This window comes from Microcaecilia unicolor, chromosome 3, assembly GCF_901765095.1.
Source record: "Microcaecilia unicolor chromosome 3, aMicUni1.1, whole genome shotgun sequence".
Taxonomy (NCBI): domain Eukaryota; kingdom Metazoa; phylum Chordata; class Amphibia; order Gymnophiona; family Siphonopidae; genus Microcaecilia; species Microcaecilia unicolor.
Genome location: NC_044033.1, coordinates 117,857,281 through 117,880,421, shown reverse-complemented (window position 1 = coordinate 117,880,421; position 23,141 = coordinate 117,857,281). Strand labels below are relative to the sequence as shown.

At 40.9% G+C, this 23,141-nt stretch overlaps 1 protein-coding gene across 1 annotated transcript in view; it reads right to left on the bottom strand.

Moving 5' to 3' along the window:
• Positions 1–23,141, bottom strand: part of PLCB4 (phospholipase C beta 4) — a 331,441-nt gene that overhangs the window by 52,847 nt on the left and 255,453 nt on the right. Inside the window, exons 18-22 of the mRNA XM_030196321.1 lie at positions 19,461–19,550; positions 17,538–17,638; positions 11,107–11,248; positions 4,309–4,393; positions 3,978–4,102 (exon numbers count right to left, since the gene is read on the bottom strand). Coding sequence (XP_030052181.1) covers positions 3,978–4,102; positions 4,309–4,393; positions 11,107–11,248; positions 17,538–17,638; positions 19,461–19,550 — 543 coding nt within the window. The remainder of the gene's footprint in view (positions 1–3,977; positions 4,103–4,308; positions 4,394–11,106; positions 11,249–17,537; positions 17,639–19,460; positions 19,551–23,141) is intronic.

Genomic DNA, 23,141 nt, shown 5'->3' with positions numbered 1-23,141 from the left:
GCAGTGGGTTTCCAAAATGCAGTGAAGCAGGTGCTCCCACAATCTCTACAATGGCCTAATTCACAGGCTCAGAATGTACACTTGCTCACCATTGCTTAAACCAGTATTTTGTTCCAAGTTAAATAAGAGATGAATTTGGAGGCATATATAAAACAGCTACTGTTTTCATTCTAGCATTTTTTCTTTAAAATGATAAAACATGTGCTGTACTATAATCTGTATGGGGAAATCACAGAAATGAGTATCCGGCCAGCACTGGGATAGAGAATGACACGGGGCAAAGTTTGTCTCCGTCCCCGCGGGTTCTGTCTCCATCCTGGCAGGTTCTGTCCCCATCCCATCCCCGTGGGCTCTGTCCTCATCTGCAGAAGCCTTGAACTTATGATTTTACATTTAAAATTTTTTAGTAAAGTATAATAATATGCTGTGCAACTGTTGTGTATAAATTACAAATAGAGAACAATAATAACAATGAGCAGCTATAATAGCCATTCTTCCCACCACCACCCTCTACCCTTCCAACCCAAACAATAGGTGATTTCTACTACACCAAGGAATCCTAATTCACACTGTTAAAATATCCAGGGGTATAAAATACAACCCGTTCTATATGCCCTATAAAGCACTGTTATGTTTTTAAATCTGTGGATAAATAAGAAATCATCAACAATCTCAGGATTCAATCTAGCTCTCCTGTCTTCCACAGACCTTCCTGGAATAGAAGTTGTCTTCTTAGAAGATGTGCTGGTAGCAGGATGTACAGGATCCTCCATGCAAGGGTTGCTAGCTGTGGCCAGTATGTTTGCTTGTTTTTTTCCAAAAACTCAAAATATGTTTGTAAGCATCACTTAAACATAAATAACAGTCCAGTTCATTAACAGGCTTCAAAGTAGAAAATGAAACGGGGACAAAGTTTGTCCCCTGTCCCCGAGGGCTCTGTCCCCATCCCAGCGGTTACTGCAGTTCCCCGTCCCCGTGTCATTCTCTACACTGGGGCTTGGTGGTATGGTAGTACACTGCCATAGAGAACACCTGGGTTCCACTCCCGGGTTTAACTTCTGCTACTTGTGCAGGCCAAGTCCATGGATGCTGCAGGGACAGCGCTCACAGCTCTTGAAAGGAGAAAGTCCCAGACATTGCATAATGGTAATACCTAGCCAGCAAATTCAGCGTACATGAGCATCACATTTTAGAAGAAGTAGCTGTTCGTGGTCTCTGTCACTGCAATGGCTGGCCTAATGGATGACAGGGTTTAAATATTAGAAGCCCAGGAGGCTTAAAAAAAAAGGTAATTTCAGAAGCCTTATATGATCTACATGTGTAAATAGCAGCATTTGCACATGTACATAAGTACATAAGTTCATAAGTAGTGCCATACTGGGAAAGACCAAAGGTCCATCTAGCCCAGCATCCTGTCACCGACAGTGGCCAATCCAGGTCAAGGGCACCTGGCACGCTCCCCAAACGTAGATTGCACACATGTGCAAATGGTGATTTCAGAATGCCACAATTTACACGACAATGTGAAAAGAAATCCGCTGGCAGGCAGAGAACTCAAAATGCCCCACGATAAATATAACAGTACAAAGACAGTGGGAGAGCGACCAAGGATACCAAAGACAGGAAGATGTTCCTTAATAAACTCCAAATAAACTCTTTTATTAAGGAACATCTTCCTGTCTTTGGTATCCTTGGTCGCTCTCCCACTGTCTTTGTACAATTTACACGACACACAGATTTCAAGGGGGCATGGTTTGGGGAGTCATAAAATTATACATGTGTTTCCTATTTTATAACGGGTATGCATATATATTTGAAAACATTTTCTTGTCAGCTTCTGCACCTTCCCCAGAGGTGCATATAAGCTTTAGTAAAATGTTTCTTTTGGCCAGGTTTGATACGAGTGACTGAGGGGCAGTTGCGCTTAGCTTCCTAATACTTTATATGGCCGTACAAATGTAAAAATTTGCCTTTCAGTGTTTCCTTTCTAAAGTGATAGCACTTATATGTACACGGCTCGACAATCAAAAACAATTATTTGAATAGCAGCAGCTTCTAACTGAAAAAAGTGCCCTATCTGGGTAGTTTCAGCAGCATTATACAGATAGTGTACTGAAAATTATTACAGACCACCCTGGCACTATTTGGATAGTTGAAAAATATTAAAGAAACCAAGGAAAGTGTATTATCAAAACAAGTGTGTAAAAATTTCTTTGTGCAAGAAGCTAAAAGTGTCTATAAAATATAAAATTATAAATTGTGCTGTTTGTTTTGGTGTATTACAGCGACCCGAAGATTCGAGATATGTAAAAACACCATTCTACCATCACAGCACTCCCTACCTCCACTCCTGCCTATTATGGTGTATCAAATTATAACAGTCTCAGAAAAAAAAGGAGTCAGCTACTTAGCTTGAGCTGACTTAGGAGGGGAGCCTTCTTTATGTGTTCAATGGGATGTTGCCATTCAAGAAATGATGCGAGCCCTGGATCGGTGTAAAACTTTTATAATTCAAGATCACTCTATGACTTTACCAATCTAGTATCCACTGTTCAATGTTCACAATGATGGGAGTGACTTGGGATTGCTCCTGCCCCAAAAAGGCCACTAGACCACCAGGGATTTGAAGGGAGGCCCAGGGAGGGCATATGAGTGAGGGGAGGGCAAAGTTGGTGAGCAGCCTGAGGGGATGGGTTTTTTGTCAGTGGGGAGGCTGGCTGGGGGGAAAGGCTTTCTGCGGGTGTGGGGGGGGGGGGGGGGGGGTACAGTTTTGGCTTCAGGTCCAGCCAAAACCAAGCAGCAAATTTTGGCCACAGATTCGGTTTTGGTTGAAACCGAAAGCCCCAGTTTTGGTCACTCTCTAATGGACAGTCTGCAATGCTTAGCCATTTTCCAGCTATGTGGATAAAGTGAGGACAGCAAATATACCATATAGCTGGTGACTGCTGAATATGTATATTCAATGCTACTGTTTCTGCGGGTGGAAGTGCTGAATATACATGGATAATTCAAATGCCGTCGCTGCCATTTAAAAACATACATTGTCCACAGTGTTTGAATATTGACCAGAGTGTGTTCTGGAATACAGCTTTTATATGTATATGTAGAAGTGGTGGAAATTGGCACTTATATGTGGAAGCTGTTGAGTGATGTTGCTTTTTTCTGAACATATACTTTTATTGGATAGTTACAAACATTGCATTTACATATAGGGAAATACAAATGTATGTCCTGGCATTTCTACACATATTTTACAAAAGGTTCCATGTTTACCAAAGCCTTTTGTAAAATAAAGGGGAAACTGTGAATGTCATGACCTGCACGCTATAATTCCTGCTTCACAAAATGAGACTTAAAGGCTTGTTGTAACTGAACTGGAAGCCCTACGTAGCATGAAGAAATTACAGGGCCAAAAACAAAAGATGAATGTATGTAAATTAATGCCTTTCGTTCTTTACTATTATGTATTCTTTTGCCATGCAACTCAAATCCTTCTGTAATACCAAATGTCTACTCTCTTCCCATTTCCACTATCCATGATGTATTGTAAGCCACATTGAGCCTGCAAAGAGGTGGGAAAATGTGGGATACAAGTGCAATAAATAAAATAAATAAATAAAATTAACACCTTATGAATAACAATATTCAGGAGAAATATGAACATTGTATCTTTCATCAAAATGTTGTACTCTTTTTTCCCTTTAAATTCTACATATGGTGAATAAGACATATTTTCAGAAAGACGATGACAGTGATGGACTGAAGAGCCTAAGGCAAAAGGAGAGTATAATACCATCCATACAAATTTTGTTCATTGCTTCATGCCTTCATGCTTTCACACACATCACCCACATTGTTTAGCCATATGCCAGCTTTGGACAAAAAAAAAAAGGCAAACACAAATTGATGACAACTGCTGAAGAGTTACAGCTCGGGCTCTCCTTTGGTGTTTAAGCTGACTGGACATCATCTTCTACCTGGGGTCTGGTAATTCAGTGAGACCATCTGGCAGCCAGCGTTCCAGAAAATTTGAGGCATGTAATTACTGGAATCCACTCGGCCTCCCTTGGGGTATATCCGACTCATTTGCCGTTTATTGTAACTGTGCAGCTCATTAAGGAAATCTATATATAAACAGCTACAGCAACCTACAGGACGGTTTTGCTTGCCTCACATTTTCTTCTTGTTTCTCCCTCTTTTTAAGCTACTGCTTGTTACTATCACTGGAACCTACAGCTCCCAAGCTTGTTGTCCTAGAAGTCCACTTACAAGCTAACAAGAGTCTTATTAATCATCGTATAAGGATACTTCACAAACTCAATTGCATGTGTCTTCAAATATCCTAGCCCCACTGACTCGTTAAAGGAGGACATGTTGTAATGTATGTTGCGCTCTAGAAAGTAAAAAAAAAAATTTGAATTAAAAACATTTTAGTGATGTAAGATACCAGCCAGAGACTCATGCACAATAAACACAAGAAAACAAACAAACAAAAAAAAACCCTCCATTGAATATAATATAGGCCAGATTCTGTATAGGTTGCCCAAAGTTGGCATAAACTAATTAGCTAATTAGGTGATATCAATTATTGGTATTAGCGAGCACTTAGGAGCTGCATGTGGTTCTGCCCTATGCCCTATTCTATAACATGTGCGCCTAAATTTCATAGTGCACAAGTCCAAAGGGGGCATGGCCATGGGAGGGGCATGAGAAGGGTTGGGGTGTTCTCAGAATTTAGGCACAATGTTACAGAATACCTGCCTTTGCACACCCTGACTGCCATTAGTTGGGCACAAGCATTTACACCAGCATTTGGTTTACAAAATATGCTGAGTGCCCATCTGAATGACTAAATTCAGTTGCGGGCAGTGACACCAAGTAAAACTTGTTGTAAATGCTGACACCTAAATTACATACAGACTGGGTGTATTCTATAACCATGCGCATACATTTTAGAAAAGTCCACAACCCACCCATTTCACACCCCCTTCTCAACTATGTGACTTAGTATTTACGCGAATCACATTATAGAGTATGCTTAGACACTTTTGCACGTAAATTCTAATTTAATGCCAATTAGTGTCAATAATTGGCTGTTAATTGGCAATTATTGTTTATTGACTTGTTAAGTAATTAAGTTGGCACACAAATACAGAAGACGACTGGATTTGCGCGCGCAACCTAAGTCACGCTATATAGAATCCTGGAGGAAATGTACGATAAGCTAGTATTCTGTAAAGGTCGTTCTGCGGAGAGCCACTTTTTGCAGAATACCAGCTTAGTGCAAATCATCCCGGCACCTATCTTTGGACATCATTTATTGAATTTCCATCAGTAAGTATTTAGGAAATGCTAAGTGCTCCTGTGTTAACTCTGCATTATCTGGTTAGCGCACACTACTCATAATGCACTAGCTGGATAACGCGGGAACACCTACTCTCCAACCCTGACACGTTCCCTCCAAAAAGTATTTTTAAAACATTGGTAAGGCACGGGTTAATGCACACTAACAGGCAAAATACTGCAAACCGCTTTAACATGTTCTGTAGCAGCTTGGTAGACTGCACTAACTGTGCATTAAGGGCCTGATTCTTTATATGGCGCCTAAAATTAACATGCATTAGGCAATTATGCCTAAGCGTATTCTAAATACCGCACGGAAATCTACACACGGTATTTAGAATACACTTAGGTGTAGTTCATGTTCGTAAATCTACGTGTGTCCATTTACGCCAACGAAAAGCTGGTGTAAATCTCTGCGTATAGATTTACATGCACTGGCCCATATTTTATAACAACACGCATAGATTTTGGAACGCCCATTTCTGTGCCCCAAAACACGCTCCTTTTTGCCTGCACGCTTTAAAATTTAGGCACAGTACATTACAAAATACGCTTAGCAATGCGTAAATTCTAATTTTTGCCAATTAGTGTAGCCTACCCATGTTATTGAGTAAGCCACATTGAGCCTGCAACTAGTGGGAAAATGTGGGGTATAAATGTGTTAAATAAATAAAATAGTGCTCGTTATTGCTTAAGAGCTGTTATCAGCTTGTTAGAACAATTATCTATGCATGTAATTATAGAATACTAGATTTATGTACAGAACCGTGTATAACTCTAGGTGTACTATATAGAATCTTGGGGTAAGGGCTTAACATCCTTTAGCTAAGGGATCCGATATCTATAGAAAGAGAGAAAAAAGGAAATTAGTTTGGGGAAGAGGGAATATAAGAAATTCTATCCTGGTCATATTGTTTAATGTGGCAGAGGACATCCAGGTAGCCAAGCAGACAAGCAGATTGATATTTTAGACTGGATTCCAGTTTAAGTTTCTGGTATAGAAAGCAAGATGTATTTAATTTATATTTAATTTAATTTCTAACATCTGAGAGTCATTAGAATAAAGATGGTACTGAAAGATGAGAGAGAAAATCAGGGAATCAAGGGAACGAATATAAAGAGAAAAAGCAAGGGCCTAGGACAGAGCTCTGAAGCTCCCTACTTGACAGTGGGATAGTGGTCAGGTAGAATCCACCAGAAGATACAATTGTGATGTGAGAACCAAAAACAGTGTCAAAAAACAGAAAAAATGTCAATGAGAAGAGGTTCAAGTACCTTCTACAACCTACTGAGTGATGGGGTGAGAGACATTTTATTATTTCACTGAAACTTGGTTAAAGAAACAGATGGTCTCTTTCTAGGCAAATTTTGCCTATCATGGTTCTGTGATATTCATTAATTGAAAGTGCGGGAGTCACTCTTGTCTATCAAGACAGCCTCTGCTTCTCTAGGGTATTGTCATCAATCTAAAAGGTACGGGTGTCACTTCCAAAGAATAGGTAGCCTTGGTAAATTGTTAATTTGCTGTGCTTAAAGAGAATCAACTGGAATTATCTATAGTAATAGCAGAAACAATACTGAAAACATCCTTCCCGATAGCTTAAGATGATTTCAAAATCCATTCTAAAGCACCTACTACTAGCAGCAGTGAGTAGTCAACAAGACATCTCTGAGGCAATAATAGCAGCCAAAAAGGAGTTTCTTTTCTATCCTGGTAGTTTACAGAAATCACCCAAAGTGATTCTTCCCAATTGTAGACTTTAGAGTACTTAAGACAACATCAAGCAGATGTCCCTTAGTAATCCCCCGTCAGCTGGATTTTAGTTCTTTTGCTAATTTCTTCTGAGAAAAAATCATGAACATTCCTTTTCAGTCTCAACTCCCTTTTCCTCCTCCCTTTTGCATAATTTCACTTGTGAGGTGCCTTAAGGATCTGTTAACACCCCTTTTACTTAATGCCTCTTTGTGCCCTCTAGCAATTCTCATGGAAGGGTAGGATATCAAGGCATTTTATTATACTGACAGTATCCTCCTGTTTTTTCTTACATCCTCTGGTGATCCTGATCTGCACACTTTACAGAGTTGTTTAAAGGCTATGGCACCTTGGCTTCTCTCTCTCAAACTGGTCTTAAATCCTGAAAAGACTGTAGCATGTTGGATCACTGGCCATCTTACTTATCCCTCCCTTAGCTCCCTTTCTAGTTGATATATCAATTCCACTTACTGATTCTTTTCATTATTTTGGGAGTTATTTTTTTATTCTGAACTACTACTACTACTACTACTATTTAGCATTTCTATAGCGCTACAAGGCATACGCAGCGCTGTACAAACATAGAAGAAAGACAGTCCCTGCTCAAAGAGCTTACAATCTAATAGACAAAAAATAAATAAAGTAAGCAAATCAAATCAATTAATGTGAACGGGAAGGAAGAGAGGAGGGGGTAGGTGGAGGCGAGTGGTTACAAGTGGTTACGAGTCAAAAGCAATGTCAAAGAGGTGGGTTTTCAGTCTAGATTTAAAGGTGGCCAAGGATGGGGCAAGACGTAGGGGCTCAGGAAGTTTATTCCAGGCGTAGGGTGCAGCGAGACAGAAGGCGCGAAGTCTGGAGTTGGCAGTAGTGGAGAAGGGAACAGATAAGAAGGATTTATCCATGGAGCGGAGTGCACGGGAAGGGGTGTAGGGAAGGACGAGTGTGGAGAGATACTGGGGAGCAGCAGAGTGAGTACATTTATAGGTTAGTAGAAGAAGTTTGAACAGGATGCGAAAACGGATAGGGAGCCAGTGAAGGGTCTTGAGGAGAGGGGTAGTATGAGTAAAGCGACCCTGGCGGAAGATGAGACGGGCAGCAGAGTTTTGAACTGACTGGAGAGGGGAGAGGTGACTAAATGGGAGGCCAGCAAGAAGCAGATTGCAGTAGTCTAAACGAGAGGTGACAAGGGTGTGGATGAGGGTTTTGGTAGAGTGCTCGGAAAGAAAGGGGCGGATTTTACGGATGTTGTAAAGAAAGAAACGACAGGTCTTGGCGGTCTGCTGGATATGAGCAGAGAAGGAGAGAGAAGAGTCAAAGATGACCCCAAGGTTTCGAGCTGAGGAGACAGGGAGAATGAGAGAGCCATCAACAGAAATAGAAAATGGGGGGAGCGGGGAGGTGGGTTTGGGGGGGAAAATGAGAAGCTCGGTTTTGGTCATATTTAATTTCAGGTGGCGTTGAGACATCCAGGCAGCAATGTCAGACAAGCACGCTGAAACTTTGGTTTGGATGCAAGGTGAGATATCAGGGGTAGAAAGGTAGATTTGGGAGTCATCAGCATAGAGGTGGTAGGAAAAGCCATGGGATGAGATTAATGAACCAAGGGAAGAAGTGTAGATAGAAAAGAGGAGGGGACCAAGAACAGAACCCTGGGGTACGCCGACAGGCAGAGGGATAGAAGTAGAAGAGGATCCACCAGAGTGAACACTAAAGGTGCGGAGGGAGAGGTAGGAAGAGAACCAGGAAAGGACAGAGCCCTGGAATCCAAGTGAGGACAGGGTATCGAGAAGTATGCTGTGATCGACAGTGTCAAAAGCAGCGGAAAGATCAAGAAGAATGAGGATGGAATATTGACCTCTGGATTTAGCCAGTAATAGGTCATTGGAGACTTTAGTAAGCGCAGTTTCGGTTGAGTGGAGAGGGCGAAAACCAGATTGTAATGGGTCAAGAATAGCATGTGAGGAGAGAAAATCAAGGCAGCGGCGGTGAACAGCACGCTCAAGTAATTTGGAGAGAAAAGGAAGGAGGGAGATGGGTCGGTAATTAGAGGGACAAGTAGGGTCAAGTGAAGGCTTCTTAAGGAGAGGTGTGACCACAGCATGTTTAAAGGCAGCAGGGACAGTCGCAGTGGAAAGTGAGAGGTTGAGAATGTGACAGATAAAAGGAATAAGAGTAGGAGAGATGGCATTAAGAAGGTGGGTGGGAATGGGATCAGAGGAACAGGTGGTACATTTTGAAGAAGAAAGGAGAAGTGTAGTTTCCTCAATAGTAACTTCAGGAAAGGAGGAAAGGGAATGAGGGGAAGGAGAGAGAGGGGAACGGACTAGTGGAGGGAGAGCTGGTGAGGTAGAGAAAGCAAGGTTTATCTTTTGAACCTTGTTGTGAAAGAATTCACAACTAACTAACCTTTCACAACCAAATCTTTAACATTGTAAAATCAGGATTTCTACTGGTATGCCAAATGCGTTCCTTGTGCAATCTTCTTGAGACTAGTTATGCCTTTCTGATATCTCACCTTGGCTATTGCAATATCACTTATGCTGGTAATTACCCAACATCAAATGAACAACTTCAAATATTGCAAAACTCTTGCTGTCCAGTTTGTGTGTCCTTCATATAGACATCACCATGTCTCACCACTCCTTATTAAACTTCCAGTATTGGATTTGGTTCAAAATACTTATTTTAGCACACAAGACAGTTTTATTTATTTATTTTAAAAATTTCTATACCACCTATAACTAGGTGGTGTACAAAAAGACATTCACATTTTCTTAAGTGTTCCTGTCTCCTTCTCATCTATGGTCACAAAAAAGAGGGAATACAGCATACAAAAGCAACCAACCAACCAAACAAAGCAAACACTGGGCCTTCAGGACTGAGAAAAATGTAGTCCTTTATTTATAATGAAGACCCGACACGGTCCGTGTTTCAGTGTACAAATGCCTGCATCAGGGGTCAAGGGACTCCTATAGGTCAGCAAAATGATTAGTTGACAAGGATGTGGAATAAACAATCAGGATATATTACCCGCTGTTTAAACAGCTCGTTTGTAGGACGCCTTCAGTCGTGTAAACCGCCAAAAGGCGTCCTACAAACGAGCTGTTTAAACAGCGGGTAATATATCCTGATTGTTTATTCCACATCCTTGTCAACTAATCATTTTGCTGACCTTTAGGAGTCCCTTGACCCCTGATGCAGGCGTTTGTGCGCCGAAACACGGACCGTGTCGGGTCTTCATTATAAATAAAGGACTACATTTTTCTCAATCCTGAAGGCCCAGTGTTTCCTTCTCATCTATGACCATATCCTACAGTACCTCACGATCTCTTTGAGATCTCAACACCGATCACCTTGTTTTTCGAGCACCTTACCTGGCCCATTACAAATAAAGGGGTTCCGCAAGTAAATTTAGGTAGGGGCATTTGCACCACATTTCCATTGGTGCAAATGGACGCGCCTGAAATTATGTGCGACCCTTGCACTTAAGCACTATTCTATAAACCATGCCTAACTTTAGGCACGGCTTATAGAATAGCGTTTAAGCGTTTTTTTTTTCCGTGATGATGTTTTAGGCACGATTTATAGAATTCACCCCTATATGTGTGAATGGGAGACATGTCCATGCCCCACTCATGTGTATGTTCCCTGTGCAATTGTGCGTTAATGAACTTTGCACGTACACGTTAATGCATACAGTTCTGAATTGCCCTGTTTGTGTTTTTTAAAAGGGTACATTGTTGAAAAGAGGAGAAACAAAGTTAAATAAACACATTATACTGCACTGGAGGCCTATGGAGAGATGACATGTTTTATGTTATTTTAACTATCTATCTATCTATCTATCTATCTATCTATCTATCTATCTATCTATCTATCTATCTATATACATATCTATACCTATAATTCATATTTATCTATCAATATATCTAGATAAAACAGAAAACAACATGGTTTTCCTACCCAAGAAAAATTCCAAGGCTACCTACTATGTACAGTGTGTTTCTTACCTTCAGCTACATGGAAACCCTGGAACTTTACAGGCTGAGCATAGTTGATCATTGTTGATAAATAAGGATGAATATTGGTCGTAGCACCTACATATTTATATGAGGCCATCCATGCCTGTTCATCTTCAACTGTTATCAAGCCCTGCAACATATGACAAAAAAGCACAGCATGCAAAATTACTTCCCGCATCAGTGGGTGTAAAAGCACTCTTACCAGTTTCAGCTACACATCACAGCATCAGTAAGCACCAAGGCAAAAGCTGAGAGAACGCAACAAGTTTATGATTAACACAATGCATTGTGTGAAATAAGTTAATACACTTTTCTGGATAATTACATGCCTAACTAAAAAATAAGATGGGAGAGTTAGAATATATAGTACTATACGTCTAGCTCCATCTCTACCTGTTTTCAAATCTATGCTGAAACCCCACCTTTTCATTGCTGCTTTTAGCTCCTAGCCACAATTGCCCTCCCCTTGTCCCTTCCTCCCTTCTCACCCATTACGTCCCTCACCCGTAACTGTCTTGTTTGTCTGTATTACTTAGATTGTAAGCTCTTTTGAGCAGGGACTGTCTCTTTGTATCAGATGTTCAGCTCTGCGTGCGTCTGGTAGCGCTATACAAATGCTAATAATAATAATGATAAGGTAGATATAATAGGCATCTCAGAGACTTGGTGGAAAGAGGACAATCAATGGGACACTGTGATAACAGGGTACAAATTGTATCGCAATGATAGAGAGGATCAGATTGGAGGGGGGTTGTGCTATATTTTAAAGAGGGAATTGAGTCAAATAAAATAAACATTCCACATGACACAGATAGCAGCGTGGAATCATTATGGATAGAAATTCAATGTGTGAAGGGAAGGAGTATTCCTGTAGGGCTGTACTACCATCCGCCGGGACAGAATGAACAGACAGATGAAGAAATGTTTACAGAGATTTGGAAAGCTGGCAAATTGGGCAACACTATAACAATGGGTGATTTCAGTTACTCCGATATTGACTGGATAAATGTTACATCAGGGAGTGCCAGACAGATAAAATTTCTAGATGTAATAAACGACTGCTTCTTGGAGTAGCTGGTCCAGGAACAGACAAGAGGGGGAGCCATTTTGGATATGGTCCTTGGTGGTGCAAGAGGTGGCAGTGTTGGGTCCCCTTGAAACAGTGATCATAACATGATCAAGTTTGAGCTACTATCTGGGATGTACCCGCAAAGGAAATCTAATGTAGCTGCATTTAATTTTCGAAATGGCAAATATAATAAAATGAGGAAATGGTTAAAAAGAAACTAAAAGGATCGGCTGTAAAGGTTAGGACACTAAATCAGGCGTGGACGTTATTCAAAAATACCATCTTGGAAGCCCAGATGCATTCCACGTATTTGCAAAGGTAGACAGAAGAGAAAACATCAGCCAGCATGGTTAAAAGGCGAAGTAAAAGAGGTCATTACAGCCAAAAGAATGCAAAAAGGACCCAAATGACGAAAATAAGAAGCAACATAAGCACTGGCAAGTCAGATGCAAAACATTAATAAAGAAGGCTAAAAGAGAATATGAAGAGAAACTTGTCGCAGGGGCTAAAACTCACAGTAACAACTTTTTCAGGTACATCAGAAGCAGAAAGCCCGTGAGGAAATCCATGGGACCATTAGATCACAAAGGAGCAAAAGGGGTTCTCAGGGAGGACAAGGCCATAGCGGAGAAACTGAATGAATTCTTTGCTTCTGCCTTTATGGAAGCAGATGTAAGATATCTGCCTGTATCGGAAATAGTTTTCAAGGGTGATGATGCGGAGGAACTGAAAGAAATCTTGGTGAATCTGGAAGATGTACTGAGCCAAATTGGCAAAGAACAGTAAATCACCTGGAGCAGATGGCATATAGCCAAGGGTACTCAAAGAACTCAAGCCTGCTGCTACTGTTTCCTGTGCCAGCCCGGAAGTTTACCTCAGAACAGTTAAATTGTACAGCGCTGCGTAACCCTAGTAGCGCTTTAGAAATGTTAAGTAGTAGTAGTAGTAACAGAGCCACGGTCCTGCGCCTTTGCCTTGGTTGTTTATTAGTGCGGACCCGGTGAGGTGCAACGGGCGGGATATCGTGCTGCATGGTGGGTGGATGAAAGGGGAGAGAGCAACAGGGCAAGGATGGGAGAGGTAGTGGATCCGGGGAAGGATGCGATTGGGACTGGGGAGGCTTTTACTTGGGGCCGGACTCATGATGGACTCAGCTAATCTGGGATTGGGCCCTGCTTCACCACTGATCACCACCACCTTCAGCCCAAAGCCTCTCAGCAGGTAAAACAAATATGTGTCATTGTGGGCTTTTGGGTGAGGGTGGGCTCTTTACTGCAGTGCTGGGGGGGCAGAGTTGGTGGGTTTCTGGGCAGGGATGGGCTCAGTGCCCAGGTTAAAATAATAATTTAAAAAAGGTGTTTTATGTTGGCTTTTGGGTGGGGGTCATCTCTGCAGTGCCCAAGCATGAAAAATTTAAATGTTTTACATTTAATGCTGATTGCTGATGTGCTTAAGGGTGGAGGGAGGGGGAGATTCGGAAGAGTAGGGGAGATGCCAGACTATGGGGGGACAGGTAGACGGTAGTACAGGGCTCATGCTAGGCTATAGGGAGGGGTGGGGGGAGCTAGGGTAGAGCTGATGCCTAGCTGCGGGATAGGTGATGGGGAAGGAACAGATAGGGCTAATGCTGGGCTATGGGGATGGATGAAGGTTAAAAAAGAAGGGAAGGGCAGGGCAGGGAAGGGCTGATGCTGGGCTACAGGACAATTTGTAATTTTTGGTCCTTTATTCTGTAATTCATGAGGGTTGGTATGGGTTCTGCATATGACCAAGGTCAGAGATTCTGCTGGCATGTGGTTTGTGTGGTGTTATGAGTCTGAGTTGTCTGAATTTTCCAATGGAATGCATATTCCTACTATGTATATTCACCGCTGCCTTTATAAAAGCACTGTTGTTGATATTCGTGTTCAGAATTGGTGTTAAGAAGCTTCTTTGCAGGCTTTAGTGTTACTTCACAAAGCACCTGGCAGTGAAGGAATTTTGTATTACTATTATTGAGGTGCCACCAGAATTTGAACATATTTTTCCTATCTAATTATATTGCAGGATCCTGCCATGTGTGTTGAGAGGTTTGCCGTTGTAGTAGACAAATGTATGGTCAATTTTAAGATATGGGATAATGTAATTATATTTAAAATATCAATTTTTCCATTAACTATGTATGTGGTTATATTGATGCAGGGTAGCTGTTGGGCAGACTACTTAGAAATCCATCATCAAGTGCATTCTAAGGCATTATTTTGTAGGATCCCAAGAGACACTACTCATATTTATATACACAGTGCATGTCCACCCATATTAGCTCTGGGCCCACCCAAAATCTCAGGTCTGGCTACAGGGATCTGTACTGGGACACTGCTATTTAACATATTTATAAAAAATATGGAAATTGGAACGACGAGTGAGGTGATTAAATTTGCAAAGGATACAAAACTATTCAAGGTTGTTAAAACACATGTGAACTGTGAAATATTGCAGGAAGACCTTAGGAAATTGGAAGACTGGGCATCCAAATGGTAGATTAAATCTAATGTGGAGAAATGCAAAGTGATACACATTGGAAAGAATAATCCGAATCATAGTTACCTGATGCTAGGGTCCACCTTGGAGGTCAGCGATCAAGAAAAAGATCTGGGTGTCATTGTAGATAATACGCTAAAATCTTCTGCTCAGTGTGCGGTGGCGACCAAAAAAGCAAACAGGATGCTAGGAATGATTAGGAAAGGGATGGTGAATAAGACTGAAAATACTATAACGCTTTTGTATCTCTCCATGGTGCGTCCGCACCTTGAGTATTGCGTTCAGTTCTGGTTGCCATATCTCAAAAAAGATATAGTGGAATTAGAAAAGGTTCAAAGAAGAGCGACCAAAATGATAAAGGGGATGGAACTCCTCTCATATCAGGAAAGGCTAAAGAGGCTAGGGCTCTTCAGCTTGGAAAAGAGATGGATGAGGGGGAATATGAATGAGGTCTACAAAATCCTGAGTTATGTAGAATGAGTAGAAGTAAATCGATTTTTTACACATTCCAAAAGTACAAAGACTAGGGGACACTCGATGAAGTTACATGGAAATACTTTTAAAACAAATAGGAGGAAATATGTTTTCACTCAATGAATAGTTAAGCTCTGGAACTCTTTGCCGGAGGATGTGGTAACAGTGCTTAGTGTATCTGGGTTAAAAAAAAAAAAGGTTTGGACAAATTCCTGGAGGAAAAGTCCATTGTTTGCTATTGAGACAAGACAAGGGAAGCAACTGCTTGCCCTGGGATTTGAAGTATGGAGTGTTGCCACAATTTAGGTTTCTGCCAGGTACTTGTGTCCTGGCTTGGCCACTGTTTGGAAAACACCCGAAGTATTATTTCTTTTCACATCCAAGATTTATGCACTCACTTCTTCATTGGTTCTTATCAGGAAAATCTAATTTTTACTTGTTTTCTACACTATTTTAATATCCAAAACTTTGTAGTCATTTTATTTGAGCCTTCTTTATAAACTGTTGGCTTGGGGGCATTCTGTTTCGACATGCGCCATGTTTCACTGATGCTGTCTCAAGGAACCCCCATCAATTAGCCCAACCCATCTTGCCGACTACTCTCTTACTTCAGAATAGTCGGCAAGATGGGTCGGACTAATTTAAGGGGGTATTCTATAAAGTGGAGGAGTGGCCTAGTGGTTAGGGTGGTGGACTTTGGTCCTGAGGAACTGAGTTTGATTCCCACTTCAGGCACAGGCAGCTCCTTGTGACTCTGGGCAAGTCATTTAACCCTCCATTGCCCCATGTAAGCCGCACTGAGCCTGCCATGAGTGGGAAAGCGCGAGGTACAAATGTAAAAAAAAAAAAGTACCCCTAAATTTAGGCACGGTTTATAGAATACACCTAGCGCCCTTGTGCCCGACTAAATTTAGTCATGGGCAGTTATGCCAAATAACACTTGGTGTAAATGCCAATGCCTAAATCAGGCACAGACCAGGTGTATTCTATAATAATGTGCATAGCTTTTAGAAATGCCCACGACCCGCTCATTAATCGCCCATGGCCATACCCCCTCTTCAACTACATGCTTTAGAATTTACGTGCATTACTTTACAGAATACGCCAATTAGTGTCAATAATTGCTTGTTAATTGCAATTATCAGCACTGATTGGCTTGTTAGCTAATTAAGTTGCGTGCACAAATCCAGAATATGACCAAATTTGCATGCGCAACTTAAGTCGCACTATATAGAATCTGGGGGCATGTGGAGAAAGTGAGATGGTTTAGAGGTGTGTCAGGGATGAGGCCAAAAATGACCTGGCTAACATCGATATTCAGTCCCAGCTGTACAAGTCAGACTGCTGCAGAAAAAGCAGCTCTTATTTTATATGGCAACTTATCTGTATAAAGTTAGTACTGCATAGTCAGTGGTCAGGTTTATGGAGAGATCCTTGATGTATATACACATACAGGCCAGGATTCAGTAAACGGTGCCCAAATTTAGGTGCCAGAGCGTTATTCTATAGACAGCAATCCAAGCTGAGCGCTCTTTATAGAACAGCACTTAGAGCATTTGTGGAGAAAAAAAATGATGCTGCAGGACTCAAGAGCTAATGGAACCCTGCTGATGTGACAGCATAAACATATGCGCTGTTTTGCATGACTAGGAACAAACAATTCTTCCTGTTTCCCAGCCTTCACCCTTTGCAGCAATAAATATGAGAACATTTTGCACATGCCCTGCCAAGAAGATAATAGCTAGAGGGTTTGGTTAAAAGTTAGTGGAAAGTTAGAAGATAAGAAATGCCATACTGGGTCAGACCAAGTCCAGCTTCCTGTCTCTGACCGCGGCTAATCCAAGTCAGAAGTGCCTGGCAGGATCCCAAAGAACAACAGTCCTTTTTCAAATCTAGGGTTAAGCAGTGGATCTTTCCTCCAGGAACTTATCTATCCCTTTTAAACTCAACTATGATAACCGTTTTCACCACATCCTCTGACAACATATTTTACAGTTTGCTATGCACTGACAGAAAATATATTTTCTCTCATTTGTTAAAAAAAAAGGAGACATCCTTTCAATAAAGAATCATTGGTGATTATCTCCTGGTTGTCTTCCCTTCCTTTTGGCCACTGCTGCTCTGTTGTCCACATTAAATTTCATTTACCATTTAGAAGCCAGTTCCCCCCAGTCTCATAAGGTCCTTCTGAAATTCCTTGCAATTGGTTTGTGAGTTAACTACTTTGAATAATATTGTGTCCAATTTTATCACGGCCTCACTCCTATATAGTGCAGTCATAGTGTAATCATACAGTGAGTGCTTTCCACTTGCCTGAAATGAAAATATTAAGACAGATAGTTTATATGACACTCACCTTTTTCACACTGTTCACAGCCACCTCTTTTTGACTGAGATCATCTGCAGAAAGTTCATTCCCAAATTTGAACTCTGGATGTGCTTCTTCATCTTGGTCAGCTATGGGATACACAGAAATGTCATAAAAGCCATAAATGTTTAATTTTTAATAGGAAACTTGGTATACCACCTTTCTTAAAGGAAAATCAAAACACTGTACATATAACTAGGTAAATTATGAAAGAAAACGAACTACAATCATCACAGGAAAGGACAGGAAAAGAAGAGAGAGAGAGAAAATAAAAGGAGAAAAGTGCTGCCATTCAGACGGATGGGCACTGAACAGACAGGCTAATGGTGGGCGGGAAACACAAGGGAAAACATGAAGGGTCTTCAGAAGAATAGCAAGTTGATTAGAAAAGAACGACCGAAGTCAACATGAAGGAGTGTAAGGAGTAATTACACGAGGAGAGATAGGCTGGGGAACAATGATGAAGAACCTTATGGGCCACAGTCAAAATCCTGTGCTGAATTCGGAACTGAATGGGTAACCAGTGAAACTGAACAAAAACAGGAAGAAATTTGGTTGAAACAATTGGTGCATGCCAGGAGTCTGATGGCAGTACTTTGAACCGTATGCAGTCTTTTTAAAGAAGAAAATGAGAGACTGGAAAAGATGATATTACAGTAATCCAGCACGTTAGTTCCTGCAAATTATGTTAAATGTCTAAACATAAACAGTTATCTGACCACAAAGGCTTGTGAAAAACACTTGAATGGCAATTCTAGAACAGGTGCCTACAATTAGGCACCTTGTTAGGAGCTTATTCTGTAAGGGGAAATAGGTATCTACTTTCCTTTAAAGGATACTGGCTTAACTGGCAGTTAGGCATGAGTACTTATGCCAGCCCTGGAGCTGACACAGATGTGGGTGCCTAAATGGTGAAGACATGCACTACTTTATAGCATTCTCTATGATATGCATGTAGGTGTGATCCCTCCCCCCATTTGCAAATACGCACTATAGAAGATAGACACGTATTTACAGAATATTGCTTAGGTGAAATGTTTGCAGATATGTGTGTAGATGCACACATATGAGAATATATACTAATATTTGAAACAGTTAAGTATTAACATACTACTGCCTATTGTATAAAATTGCTTCCTAAGCCCAGGAGGTGCCTTGTGGCAGAAGTTTCATGCAATGGTCCATTATGCAGGTAAAGTGATTCCTAGAAATCACAAATCTATAAGCTACAAAACTCAAAAGATGCACATTCACATAGAGATGAATTTTCAAGAAGCTGCTCAGAGGCATACAGAACTAATTAATGTGGGGCTCATTTTCAAAGCACATAGACTTACAAAGTGCTCACGTAACTTTGTAAGTCTATGTGATTTGAAAATGAGCATCTTAGTGAATCTAATGAGATAGGTGTTCGGCTAAAAATTTGGCTCAATCTAGCCAGTCAATATTTTGCTCAATAAAATATTGTTTAAAACCTTAAGAGTAGATCATCTCTCTGAATTAAACTGTACTGACTTTGCACCAACCACACTGAAAGATAAGATCTAGTTGACAGGAATTATATCATGGTCCCCCCTCTATAAATTGTTGATTGGATAATAAACATCCCTAGATGTTTTCTGTGGCTACAGTAAAGGCCTGGAACTCTCTTCCCTCATTGCCATTTGGAGAGGGAAGTGATTACTTTCCAAAAAAAAGGAAAAATCTTTGGGCCAAACTCCAGACCACAGCACTCCTGGCACAGGGAAGTCCTGATCCAGAGAGCCTAAAATGTCCCTATGCTATCTGGGTAAGTTTGCATGTATGAGATTCTTTGTTTGGGCCTTATTTAAGTTTATTCATGAAGAGATGATAGGACCTCATCACCCTACGTTAATAACACTGAGAAATAAAATTTCTAGAAAGACTCACCACATTCTGTTTCTTCTTCTATATCATCCTCTATCACTGGAGCAGCAGTTTCACCCGCCTCCATCATGCTTTTCAAAGCTTCAAGTTGTTCTATTGAAACAGAAAGGTCGCATAGGAGGGAAACGTTAGCCTGCTCCATATTGCGCAGCAATTCAGATCCAAGACCATCTATTTTATAAGGAAAAACAAGTATCTAAAATCTAAACTTACCAAAACACTTTTTATAAAAAATTATAAAAGTGCATTTCTATTAAATATCTTCAAGTTTACCAAATTGAAACTCAATACATTGTTGATCCCAACTGGTACATAAAGAAATTGGTCTCTCTCTTATGCATTATAAGGTTGATACATTAAGCTCCAGAATTTAGAAAAACTTAAGACAAATCTTTAATGGATGCTTTATTTATTTATTTTATTACATTTGTACCCCGCGCTTTTCCCACTCATGGCAGGCTCAATGCGGCTTACATGGGGCAATGGAGTGAATAACACTAAGGCCATTTTTTTTTGTTACTAAAGTCAAGTAAGAATTTGCTTATACTGCTTGGTAATAACCAACATTAACATGTCAGAACTGCAAAATCTCTGTGTTAACTGTTGGGGGTGTTCCCACCATTTCTGGGAGGGCTTTTGTACAGTTAATGCAGAGAAAAAGTTGCTATTACATATTAACTGCATGGCAGATTACATGTGATGAAGTTAACTATACTTCTTGAGTTAGCATTAAGTGAGCTCATTATGCACCACAATGCATTACATTATATTACATCAAGAGCTTCTATTCTGCAATAACCTGATCAATTCCATGCGGATAACACAGTTAAAAAGAGAACCAGAACAACCATCATGGTATTAAGCTCCATGCTATCAGGTACAATCCCCAGCCCTATATGGCATTTTCTGCAGTGGCTGTTTTAATACATGCTAATAGTTGTGGGCCCATGCCAACTATTAGCTCTTGGTAATTATGTTAAACAGTTAATGAAGCTTCGCAATTAGGCCCCTGTGTCCCACACTAGAAAAAAGGGAGCTCAGAGATCCCATGCATCTTGACAATCCTGAATCCCCTTTATGTGGTTTTAGGCATGCTCCTTATATTCATCATGTAATATATTAGCAGTTTCATTATAATATGCATGAGGCTCATCTTTGTATTTTTTTGGAACTTGCAAAGGTGCTCTGCTAATGTAAGTAACACTTGGAATAGGATGGGGATGCCACACTCGTGACATGATAGCATTATTTAAGAATGATAAGCCAAAATTGCTTGCCTACACCTCAATCAGTTAAATGCCTCACTTAAACATCCTCTGAAACAGTTACACAGCTAAGCTCCGTATGAAGCAAAGAGAGAACAAGCTGCAGTAATATACATTCATTTATTAACACTATAACAACAGTAAAATGACCAAATGTAAGCAATGAGGTAAACCTGGAGATGGCAAATTGAATCCTAGTAATAGGACTAACATGAAACAGTATCAGAAATATAAACATATAACAGCACTGTAAAACAATCATAAAACACAAATATAATAAATGTCATCAGAATAAAAATGATATCATAATAGGAATCCCTGCAAAAACATTCATATAACATAGATAAGATACTCACCATGTTACCACAATACATATGAAACCTTTAACTAGCATGCATTAGAACATTCAAATAATTGAGATATGATGCTAATGCTGTCCTTAGAATTCAATACAAGGTAGAGAAGGGGCATGTGCAGTTGAAATATATAGATAGGACAAACTGAAGGTAAATTATATATATACAGTTGAGTGCACAATCTCTTTCAATTGAAAGGAAGCTCTGGAATGAGGGGGCACAGGAAGAAGATGAAAGGGGTCAGACTCAGAAGTAATCCAAGGAAATACTTCCTCACAGAAAGGGTGATGAATTCATGGAATGGCCTCCCAGTGGAAGTAGTGGAGACAAAGGCTGTATCTGAATTCAAGAAAGCTTGAAACAAGTGCACAGGATCTCCAAGGGAGAGGAAGGGATAGTAGATGGCATGCATGGGCAGACTGGATAGGCCACATGGTCTTTATCTGTCTTATTTTTTTTTGTTTCTATGCTTCTAATAAGATATGATGAACTAGCTTTTTGAATCCCTTTCCTTCCCCTGGTAAGTTCAACACACGCTTTCTCTGCCCCTGCTCCAGGGTGAAAACCTCCCATTTTTCATCCTCTCACCACCCCCTATCTATTCATCTATTCTCTACCCTCTAGTAACACTCTGCATGCTATTGTTCTTTCTCCCCACCCATAAGCATTAACTCTCTTCCCTCCCTAACTCCCAACAAGACTTCGGTTCTGTCCATCCCCAAGGTCTCCTCTCCCCAGGCACAATCCCTCACATCACCTTTCTCCATTCCACTCCCCCTCTCTTGGTATGTGCTCACTGCCTTCCACCCTTCTTCAGTCACTTCTGTGCTCCCCTCCCCCCCCCCCCCCCCCCCCCCCCCCCCCGCAAAATAAGTGGAGGAGTAGCCTAATGATTAATGCAGTGGGCTTAGAATCTGGGGAACTGGGATCAATTCCCACTGCAGCGTCTTCTGACTCTGGGCAAAAAAAACCCTCTTAGATTGTGAACCAACTATGTGCAGAGAAAGTACCTCCATATAATTGTAAACTGCTTTGGTTGTACCACAGAAAGGTGGTATATCAAATCCATGACCCTTTACAGGAAGAGCAATAAGCTAGCCTGGGGCAAAGTGAGTGGATAGTCAGTCACCGCATGTATTAAAGGCTTGGGAGAAGAGCCAGGCTTTCATCTGCTTCCTGAAATAGAGGTGGTCTTGTGTTAGGCATAGCCCCTCTGGGAGAGAGTTTTCCAAAGTGTGACGACTACTCATGAGAAGGCATGCTGGTGGATATCACACTGTGTAGTTTTTTAAAAATGAGGGTACAGATAATGATGCTCCTCCTTGAGAGGATTTTAGAGGCCTCAAAGAGGGCCAACTAATTCTTTAAGTAATCTGGTCCATTTTGTCCGAGGACCTTAAAAATCAGAGCTTTAAATTTGTCCCTGTAAGGTACTAGTAGCCAGTGTAGTTTTTGCAGGAAAGGTGTGATGTGGTCACACTGCTTGCAAAATTCTGAGTTAGTTGGAACTGGTACAAACTGTTTTTGGTTTGACTAATGAACAGGGCATTACAGTAGCCCCGTCAAGATGTTATCGTGGCATGGATTACTGTGGTCAGATCCATTTTTTCAATGTGTGAGAGAAATTTTGTAGTTGCTGCAGGTGATACAGTTTTCAAAGCTTGCTTAATTCCAATGTTTCACAAACTCCAGGGTGTCCGGCGAGCTTGGATTTAATGGCAATGCGCTAATGTTGCCATTAGCGTGCAGCCATTAACAAAAACTAGTGAATAAGCCCTTACTACCACCTCTTTTGTAGGCAGTAAAGGCTCATATGCTAATTACATGCTAATCAGTTAGTGAGTGGTAATCTAGTTGTGCTGAAAAGCTCATACACACCCCTCTCTGCCTCCAGACAAAAAAACTAATTTTATTTTTTAGTATACCAGTAGCACATGTCTCAGTTTGCCACATGGATGCCATTTTAAGCTGTTGTAAGCATATGATAGTGCTTACCTCAGTTTGGTAAAAGGGCCTCTAAACGTTTCCTTAGCTCCTTTAGGTATTGGATCTCTCTAAATGTA